At 50.7% G+C, this 10,737-nt stretch overlaps 1 protein-coding gene and 1 non-coding gene across 2 annotated transcripts in view; one reads left to right on the top strand and one right to left on the bottom strand.

The window, feature by feature from the left end:
- The window catches only part of CRYL1 (crystallin lambda 1), a 76,996-nt gene that overhangs the window by 5,937 nt on the left and 60,322 nt on the right, over positions 1-10,737 (top strand). The window contains exons 2-3 of the mRNA XM_023530714.1: positions 2,168-2,275; positions 10,593-10,719. Of these exons, the coding sequence (XP_023386482.1) occupies positions 2,168-2,275; positions 10,593-10,719 (235 nt within the window). The remainder of the gene's footprint in view (positions 1-2,167; positions 2,276-10,592; positions 10,720-10,737) is intronic.
- Positions 8,376-8,494, bottom strand: LOC111739688. Its single transcript, XR_002780346.1, has one exon. It is a non-coding gene; the product is annotated as a 5S ribosomal RNA (ribosomal RNA).

Raw genomic sequence — 10,737 nt, 5'->3', positions numbered from 1 at the left:
TTCAGAAGAAGAAATCTGATCGGCTCAGTGCCTTTATGCGAGTCAGGCTGCAGATGTCAGTGGGCGCCGTCGTTGAGCCAGGTGATTGGCTGCTTCAGATTACGTGGCTACTTCACGTCCGGTCTCAGTAACTGAGTACGTGTGTGGGCAGGAGATGCCATGGTTCCCGGAACTGGCTTTCTGCTCTTGGTCTGTCCTTTAGAGATATGTTGGCGATACAGGCCATGAAATCTAGTATGATTAAAAAAAAACAAACAAAAAAACAGCCAAAGTAGTTATGCCTGTTATATGAAATATAACTAATTTCTCCCCAAGTTTTTATTATGAAAATTTTCAAACCTACAGAAGAGTTGAAAATACAGAAAAAAGAATACCCACATACTTACCTCTGTATAAAATGGCTGTTGAAAATTTGTTATATTTGCTTTATCTGTGTATGAGTTATTCTACCAATTCTGAATATTAGATAGTTTTTAATTTTTTACTAATATAAATGCTATTGTGAATGAATACCTTTGTGCATTGCCCATAGGAACCTAAGATAAATTCTAAGAGTAAAATTCCTAGGTCGAATATCACAAACACTTACAATTTTGATACAAGGTGTTAGATTGCCTCCAGACACTTTACACCAGTTTATATTCCTCCCCAATAGTTTGTGTGTACCCATTTCCCCATAACATCACCAACACGAAGCATTGCCAGTCTTTTTAGTCTCATAGGAAGTAAGATACATACATTCTGATGTATGTATCTTACTTCCTATGTTCGGAACCAGAGCTATGGATGAGCTGAATTGGGGGGGGCGGGGCGCGGAGGGAGATGTGGTGGGAGACTGTTCCTTGGAGCCCACCCCGTGACTACTCTTCTAGCGTCCTTTTCCCAAAGTGACTCACACAGTGACTGCAGAGAAATAACACCTCGACCGAGACAAGCTTCCCAACTGCATGTGCAGGCTCCCTACAAGCTGATAGCTTAGCCTGCTACTATTTCCTGCTGGCAGAGGACGTGAAACCCCGTGGTCAGAGATAAAGAACTTTCAGCATAGAGCAGGCAGCATGGATGTCATATTTGCCTTGGTTCCCCCTCTCCCCGAGTCCCGGGGGCGTGACATGGAGGGGCCAGGCGGACACCTGCAGATTCAGTGCGTGTGCTCCGGAGAGGGATGCTGAGCTTGGGGAGGCCTCCGATTTATAGTAAGAGGTAAGCAGGCGGGCTCTTTGTCCTCGAGGATATATTTCCTGTTCCCTCAAACACAACTCTAAGAAATTGTCCGGGTCCTGGCAGTTTACTTGTTGAAGTATGTGGGTCGTTTGTCCTGTAAAGTTTCCCGCATTCTGAGTGTGCAGAAAGTGTCCTTGTTACGTCAGTCCTTGTTACAATGTGTCCCTCTGTCGCTCTGTTTCCTGACCTGGTAGTTAGAAGTAGAAGCCCATTTCTGTTAACCCGGCAGGCTTGCTTTCTTCCCTGCCAGTCCACCGAAACTGCTCTTGTCATGGTCCCTGCCCTATTCATCTTGCTAAAGCCGATGGCTTCCTTTCCCAGTCGGTCTGGACCAGTGGGCAGAACGTACTGGTGAGGACTGGAGTCAGACTGCTGGGGTGGGTCTCGGCTTGGCCCTTACAGCCTGAGTCGTCCTCACCTGCCTGCACCTCAGTTTTCCCATGCATGAAATGAAAACAATAGCGCCGACCTTGTGGGTTGCTGTAAGATCAACAGAGGTGAACACATAACCCGTTTAATGTTGCTCGGCACCGCATACCTGCACAGATGCCGGTGGCGGTGGCAGTAATTATTTATTTGAAGGGGGCAGGGACAGTCATACCTGTTCTTCAAGGGAAGTGACTTGCCTAAGACAATGCTCATAAGTTTCAGATCCACACCACCTCCTTTCTGCAGCTTTGTCTGGGGAGTGGCACGCGTTAGCTCCCTGACATTGGGGGTGCTGCACACGCAGTGTTAATGCCGCACGGGGGTCGAGGACTCAGGGGCTCCTACGTGGAGACAGAAAACATTTTAAATCAATAGAGCTATCAAAATGGGTGACTTGACGATATTAACTACTTTAAGAGTAGGATGCTGTACAATTAAAAAAAAAATGATTCTGGTTTGGGAATGAAAACCTGTGTCGTTATTAACTGGAAGCCTTTCTTAAATTTCCCTTCAGTGGACTCATCGGGCAAAGCTGGGCTATGTTGTTTGCCAGTGGCGGCTTCAAGGTGAAACTGTATGACATTGAGCAACAGAAGATAACGAATTCCCTGGAAAACATCAGGTAAGTCAGCTGGCACCTCCGGGAGGGACGGGATGACTGTTGCTCTCAGTGAGTCTTGTTTGCACATTCTCAAGGTCACAAACGTCTGTGGTTCACTTTCACTTCAGGGCTATTACAGTGCCACTGAGCTGGTAAAGGCCAGACCTACGGGGGGATTGAGATGCATACTGAAGGAGGGGCTCCAGTTGCGGCGGAAAGACCCTAGAGTTGTAAGAGGTGGGACAGGGGTGGCGAACTGCATGTGGATCGCAGGCATCGGTCCTGAACGCGTTTGTAAACTCCTGCTGTGTCCCACAGGCCTGTAGGTCTGGGTTTCCTGTGTTCTCTAGGGGCAGGCAAGCTGGGTTTCAGGAGGTGACGGGCGGAGTGCAGGGGCGGTGAGCAGGGGGCAGCAGGGCGTGGGCGGGGCTGCAGAGCGTGGGCGGGGCTTCAGGGCGTGGGCGGGGCTGCAGGGGCTGCAAGGGCATTACCAGGCCCTGAGAGTTGTTTTGATCTATCGATGGAATGGTGGCAGGACCCAGATTAACAGGGATAACAATAATAGTTACAAGTGTGGGAGCAGACGAGCCTACCGAATGCCGAAGGCTGTGTTTTAGGGGTGACTGCAGCTTGTAGAAGAGGAATAGGAACCAAAGGAAGAAGGACGAGAATCGGTAGGTCAGAGAGAGAGACCCCACGGCGCTGCAGTGTGCCTGGGGGCACGGCGCCCTGATTTCCCCGCCCCGAGCACAGTTTGACCCTCTCAGACATCATCTCGCTCAGGCGGTCATTCTCCTTTGAGGGCTGTCCATGAACGTGTCACTTGAATGTGCATTTTTGTGTAACAGAAATATGCCTCCTCATTTACTTTCTGAAAAGACTAACATATAGGCCATGAGGTCAGGCTATAGGTGGCAAGAAATTATATACCTTAATGAACCTTTTACCCAGCTGGGGGTCGAGAACATTATCGATACCCTGTGTGTACCTGTGGATCTGCTCCCTCTGCCTTCCCACCCGAAGTACCAATTAGTAAATAAAGCACCTTTATTTTGTGTTTATCATTTGCCTAAAAAATAGTTTTATCAGATATATGTACCCCCAAACAAGATACAGTTCAGTTTTGCTCATTTTTGTGCTTCTGGTACATCCGTCGTCATTGCTGTCTAATATTCTACTATGTGACTTCTATAGTTTATTTCTCTTTTACCTTTTACAAACATTAGCGCCGTTTCCAGTAATTATTGGGGCATATGTCCCCAGTGTAGAAATGCAGGTGTCTACAGGGTATACATACTGGACAGTGAGACTTCTGAGATTCTGATTATCTCTGTATCGAACCAACTCATTCCAGCCTTCATACCTTTTAACCTATTTCATATTTTCTCTCTCCACGTCTCTTTGGAATGCATTCTGGATCCACGTTCTAGATCTTTCTCCTAGTTCACTAATTCTAGTTTTCGCCGTATCTAATCTGCCGTTTACACCAGCCACGGAGCTTACTTCAATAATTACATTTTCATTTTAAAAGTTCCATTTGCTTCTTTTCCAAATATACTTGTTCGTTTTGAATGACTTCTCATTGTTTGCTCATTCTTTATGGTTCCATTAAAAAAAAAAAAAATCTTTGCGCATCTAGTGCACAATTGTTCTGTATTTATGTACCTGATAATTCCAGTACCCGAGGCTGTCTTAGATCAGTGTCCTCAGAACCAGATCCCGAGATGAAGATTTCTGGGCCAGGAAGTGCTCCCAGGAGAAGCCAGTGGGGAGCGAGGGAGTAAGGAAGACTAAAAAGCCAACTGCGGGCATGATTTCAGAAGTCCTAGACTCATGAGGATGCCAGGGAGTTTCTGGAGCAGAATGTACTCTGCAAAGTCTGTCACCCCTGAGGGCAGGATTGCTGACCCTTCATATCCTGCACCCGTCAGTAGCTGGGAGCTCCCCCGCCCCCACCCCCACCCCGGCGATGAGAACTCTCAGGCACTTCCAGGTCTCTCGTCCGGGTCCAGGGTGGTGCTCAGAGAGAGGACACACGTGAGCCCTTAGCAACAAAGAATTCAAAAGCAAGAGGGTGGGCACCCAGCGCTGGCAAACGGGATTCCGAGAGATCTCTGTGGATGCCAGTGGCTTCCGCTATAGGAGTCACTGGCTGGGCACCTCCTATGTGTTTATCTTGGTGTTGAGTTTGTGGTAAACACCACAGACTAAGATCTCTGACCTGGAGGGAGAGGGAGGAGTGAGAAGTAGGTCATCTGGAAAGGTGGCTGACATACACATCATGTCAGACCAGGGGCTGGCAGACACTACCAGGTGGCCACACCTGGCCTGCAGCCCATTTTCCGTAAGATTGGATTTTACATTTTAGGCTTATCAAATACAAAAAGAAGACTATGTAACAGAGACCTAGATGGCCAAAGCCTAACATGTCCTATGTGACCCTTACAGAAAAAGCTTCTCAATCCCTGTGTTCAATAGTTGAAACGGGGCGAACAGTGCCACACTGCCCCCCTGGGGAGTACTAGGCTTTGGTCTTGTGACCTGCTTTCCTTTCTCAGATCACAAGATTTCCACACATGCCATTTCTGCGCAGAGAGCAGGTTAAGAAGATTGAGTCCAAACCTTGTTTTTTGCGATTATTTTGGTCGATAAGATGAATTCTGAGTTTCAAAATTTTTTCAGCCAGGAAGGAATCATTGCCACCACTTTCACTCAGTGAACTGTGTCAGCCTGCAGGTCAACACATATTAACTACAGCCCTAGGGCCCCCCCACATTCGGAACCCAAGGGCCAGATGTCCTTGGCCACGTGTTCGTCACATGGTGTAAGGAAGACCAATGTCACCTTTCCGTCCAGGAGCATGATCAGTGCATCTTCCCAGCTAGGTCGAACTGACCAGTGGTCGAAACAGCGTGTGCCCCGGGGGGCCCTTTCACGACACTGTTTTGTGGTCTTCGTCCACCACACTGGGCTACGAGCTCCCCAGGGGCCCTCCGTGCCCTGGGTACTCAGGTTCCATGACCTCTGTGTGAGCCACGTGAGCACAGAAGTAGCACAGTGCCGGTCTTGTCCCCAGAGCCTGGGACATCAGGGCGCCACTCAGCCCTTGTGCAAACGGAGTCACTGGGACCTTGCCCAGACTCGTGGAAGGCAGCTCCCCGTCTGCTCCTGGTCTCAGCCCCACCCTGCGGTTGCTTCCCGTCCCCCTTCAGGTTCTGCTGAACGTTCCGCAGCACAAAATAAAATGTCGAAATTCGTTACCTCTGCATAAAAATTCCGTGAGTTTTAGACCTATTAAACGCTCATCTTAAATGAGTTAGAAATAGTACATCTTGATCCTGCACTTGCAAAAAAATGAACTTAAACGGGATGAAATGGATTTTCTAAAAATATTGACACATTAGAAGAGTAAAGAAATGATTATCGCAACTCGCACCAGGCCAAGAGATCCGAGTGAATTAAAAAGTAAAACAAAAATGCTGTCAAGACTAATCTTTTTTCTAACAGGGTGGCAAAACGAATAACTGAAGACTTAGCATATTGAAATCTCACAGTGGAGAGGTAGCTTGCTTCTGGAAAACCTTACCGGCAGGTGTTCTCCACTGTGTTCCCAGAATTCCCAGGGCTTGGCACGTCCCAGGCCTCAAGTAAGAATCCGAGAGACTGAGGAAATCTTAAGAAGCAAAACAAACATAAGTAAGCCAAGCTGTAGTGCGGACCCCAGATCAGGAGCGGGTTGCTTCGTATGGTTCGCATCCAGCCTCATGTCCATGTAGTGACAGGGACATTCTAGCCCACAGGACCAGGACTCCCTGGCGTGGGCCGCGCTGACATCTCAGTGACCACCCCACCTCGGGGCAGAGGACAAGCTGCTTTGTCTGGCTGGAGCCCCAATCAGACGTCACTGTCTTGTGACAACCTACTCTTCTCCCTGCCGTCTTTCCGTGAGCCGAGGGTGGCTCTTGACCTCAGCACCCCCCCGAACATGAACCTGTGTTCTAAGCAGGTAGGGGTTCGTAAAGCACCAGAGGCGGCGACCTCTGAACAAGGCCGCGGCCCTGGGCTCAGGGTCCCGAGTAGCTGAACTGCTCGTCCCTGAGCTCGGGGGTCCCTGTGGTGGGGCCTTGGACTTGTGGACTCACTGCTCAGATCTCGACTGGAACATCTCGCACTGGGTGTCAGCCTGGAGTCGGGTGGGCCGGTCTGCTCTGGTCTGAAACGGACTCGGTTTCTCTATATGCCTCTGACCAGAATAACTGAGTATAAGAGGCCACGAACTCCCGCTTGTGCTGGGCCCCTGGGTGCTTGTGCTGTGCACACACAGCGGCGGTGCAGGTGGGCGGTGCAGGTGGGCGGTGCAGGTGGGCAGTGCAGCTCCCCTGGCGTGAGGGGGCACAGACGCAGCAACCGTGTGGCTGTCGCCTCTGAGGTCTCTGACGGTGACAGACAGCAGGTCAAAGCGCACTCTGTTCACCGGGCCGGCCTGGGTCCCAGTGGGCGGAGCCGCATCTCCTGGGGAAGAAATGGAGCGCGTGTTCCTTCTCTCCACGGTGATTTATGTGCCTCCCCAGAGGGTTTCAGGTTGGGATGTCCGAGGGGCCTGGGCAGTAACCACATGAAAGGCGGGAGGGGTCGGGATGAAATGATTTTATCAGGGAGGCCGCCGCCGGGACAGTGGAGATGGCCTTCGGTGGGAGGCAGTCAAGGTCGAGGCGACACACGCACCGTCCGGGGCCCTCGCTGCTGTTCCGCGGCCTTTTTCTCCCCATTTCAAAACCATGGAAAAGGGCAAAAGCGTGGTGAACGCACGAGAGAGACGGGCTCACGTGGCATTCCGCGCCGGAGATGCCGCACTGGGGGACCGCGCCCCACGCTGCCGGCACCTGACTCCTGGGGTTCGGGGGCGCGAATGTGGCCAGCCGCGAACTGGAGGTGCGGGTGGAGCCCTGGGGCCCTCGGAGGGGTCCGCTTGGGCCTCGGTACCAGCGACGGAGCCGGGCCAGGGAACAGCAGCAGCCTCTATGCGAGCAGGGGACACACACATGGCCACCCCACCTACGGACAGGTGGTTTTGTATTGTCCTCTCTCCAACGTCAGAGGCCGTGTAGTGCCTGGTAATGCTGTGTCCTACTGAAGAAAGAGGCAGCGACCAGCTCTGAGGGGTTTGTGGGGATCGGGCCAAGGGCCCTCGGTGCCCTTCGCAGCGTTGGAGGGGCCCCGCCAGTCTCCATGCGGCATGCCGCTGCCACCTAGGACAAGTGCCTGGAGGGGTGTGTGCGTGCGCGCACGTGTGTGCATGTGTGGGTGTGTGCATGCGTGTGCACGTGCACACGTGTGTGACAGGTCTCACCATTCACGTGTGAGCTGATCTAATGCTCATCTTCCCCAGCGTGTCACGCCTGCCCTCTTGTGGCTGCTGTGTCTTGGCTGCATTACTACAGCAGTTGGGGGGCGGGGGGGGCCTGGGCTCCTGCCGCCCTGTCTGGCTGTGCTACACCAGTGTCTGCGGACTCTGGCCATGCCAGGCCCCCTCTGGAGACCCATCAACATGCTTCTCGCTGGTGTTCCCTTGACCGCGTCTCCATCCTGTCCCATCTTCCAAAAAATATCTTCTGCTTGCATGCTTCTATTTTTATTTACAATTTTTCTCTGTGGAGGTATAATTGGCATATGGCATCATAGTCGTTTCGGGTGTGCAACATAGTGATTGACATTTGTGTGCATCGTGAGACGATCACGTTACGTCTAGTTAAGAGGATTAGTCTGGTTTTATCGAGGTTTCCGCAGGGAGCAGGATAAACATATGTGTTTCATTCACCACATGTGAGTGGAAGTCCACGCCTAGATTATTATTACGTGAATCGATTGGAATGATGCTAGCCGAAACGATTTTCTAACTCATCCTATAAAACCTACAAGGTGGCCCCTAAATCAGTTCATTTCTGCATTCTAGGTCCTATGGAGTTTCAATCTTGCTTGACTTCTATCCTCATTATCTTTCTAGAAGATTCAAGTTTATTTATTTATTTATTTATTAGGCGAGGCAACCCTTGGTTGACCTCACAGATTGCAAGGACCTTGCCATCTTACAATCCCTTATATTTTATTTATTTATTTTTTACGCCTACAGCACCTGGTCTTCCTAGGTGGTCTCCCATCCAAGTACTAACCAGGCCCGACCCTGCTTAGCTTCCGAGATCAGATGGGATCGGGCTTGTTCAGGGTGGCATGGCCATAGATGGGGATTCAAGTTTAAATAAAAGTTAATGCCGGTTAAAGCAACCACTCCAGTGATGAAGAAAATATATAGTCTTTGTCTTTTTTATTTCTAACTAGGGTAAAAAAAAAAAAACAAACAAACATACCGTTCTCACAGTTCTGGAGTCTAGGGAAAAAAAAATACCATAACACTTACCATCCTTACCATTTTTAAGTGTGTAGTTCAGCAGCATTACATACACACACACTGTTGGGCCACCATCACCAACATCACCTCTAGAACTTTCCATTTTGCAAAACAAACTCTGTCTGCATGAAAGACTAGCTCCCCATCCCCCCCGCCCCTGGAGACCTGCGTCCTGCTGTCTGTCTCTATGAATCTGACTGCTCTGGGTGCCTCATACGAGAGCAGTCACACAGTGTTTGTCTTCTTGTGACTGGCTGATTTCACTTGGTAGAATGTCCTCAAGGGTCATCCACAGTGTAGCATGTGACAGGGTGTCCTTCCTTTTTAAGGCAGGGTAGCATTCTGTCGTGAGTGTGTACCACGTCTCATTTATCTGTCCATCCATCGATGGGCACCCGAGTTGCTTTGGGCGACAGTGAACATCGCTGCTATTGTACACGGGCGTGCAAGCATCTCTTCAAGTGCCTGCTTTCCTTGTTGGGACATGTGCCCAGAAGCGGGGTTGCTGGATCACGGGGGTAAAGCCACGTCGGATGCCGTCCATCTTCCACAGCTGCTGCACCCTCTACCAGGAGTGCACAAGTTTCCCCTTTCGCCATCATCTTAAAAAGGAGTAAACACTCCTTTCGAATAAAACCTCAAAAACAGAAATGAAAGAAACTCACCCGTACCTTACCCTCCCCTGATCACCGCCAGGATTTGCTTTTTCTCCACCTTTAAACGCAAATGCAGCTTCCCAGCAGGTCCCATGGGGGGGCCCCGACGCTGGGCTGCCCAATGATTTGACTCACTGGCGGAACATCCACAGAGCTTCGTGGAAAGCCCGAACGTGGCAGCTGCGTGTGTCTGTGTGCGTGCCCCCTTGCTTAGGCAATCCGCCACGGATTTTCACGGATTTTCAGCTACTCTACCAGACCGCTGATGAAAATGCAGGCCTTTTGCTCAGGATTCATTGAGGATTTTAAGACGGTGACAGCAGGGTGTTCTACCCAGCACGGGGCCTGTGTGACTGACCGGTGACACACCAGGAAGCCGGCTGGTCCCGAATAGAAGACGCTGACTGATGGAAGGCTGAGGACACAGAACCTCTGCCTCCCACTTTGACCCTCGTTGGCTTTGCTTCATCTGTAAACAATTTTTTTTTTTCTAAAAAACTTAATCGTGGTAGAATGCACGTAAAACCTACTACCATAGCACATTTAAGGGTACAGTTCACTGATGTTAAGTATATTCCCATTTGTCTCCATAACTCTTGTCACCTTGCCAGATGGAAACTGTTTCCATTTAACACTAACCCCCGCCACCCAGCCCCTACTCCCACCACCTACCTTCTGTCTCCACGGTTTCGACAGCACTGGGGGCCTTGAGTAAGTGGGATCGCACAGGAGCTGCCCTTTTGTGATGGGCTTATTTCACAGAGCACAGTGTCTTCCAGGTTCACCCCATGTCGTGGCAGGTGACAGGCCGAATAATATTCTGTTGTTTGAATGGGAATTTGTCTGTGGATTGGCCCATCTGCGGGCACTTGGGTCGCTTCTGTCTCCTGGCGGCTGTGAACAGCCCTGCACCCAGCACGGGTGTGCGGGTCTCCCAGGCTCTGCTTCCAGTTGTTCCGGGTCTGTTTGCGGCAGGAAGTGGAATCCCGGATCACGTGGTGGTTGTATTTTTAACTTTCTGAGAAGCCAGCCAGCTGGTCGCCGCAGTGGCTGCACGTTCTATACAGTCCCCGCACCGGGCGCAGGGGCACCGGTGTCCCACGTCCTCACCTGCCCTTGGTGTTTTTCATGTTCTTTTGATGGCAGCCATCCTGACGCGCGAAGTGGCATCTCTGTGGTTTTGACTGTCGAGTCGCTCCTGATGGGCAATGCTGACCTTTTTTTCGTTTTAAATTTGCTTGTGAATACTCAGCGATCGCGCCCTCCTTTTTTCCAGAAAAGAGATAAAGTTGCTGGAGCAGTCGGGTTCTCTGAAAGGCGCTCTGAGCGCCCATCAGCAGCTGTCACTCATCTCCGGTTGCAGGGACATCCAGGAGGCAGTAGAGGGCGCCATGCACATTCAGGTGAGTCGGGGCCGCGGC

This window comes from Pteropus vampyrus, unplaced genomic scaffold (assembly GCF_000151845.1).
Source record: "Pteropus vampyrus isolate Shadow unplaced genomic scaffold, Pvam_2.0 Scaffold52, whole genome shotgun sequence".
NCBI lineage: Eukaryota > Metazoa > Chordata > Mammalia > Chiroptera > Pteropodidae > Pteropus > Pteropus vampyrus.
The sequence above is the reverse complement of the archived record's forward strand: the minus strand, read 5'-3'. Positions and strand labels throughout refer to the sequence as shown.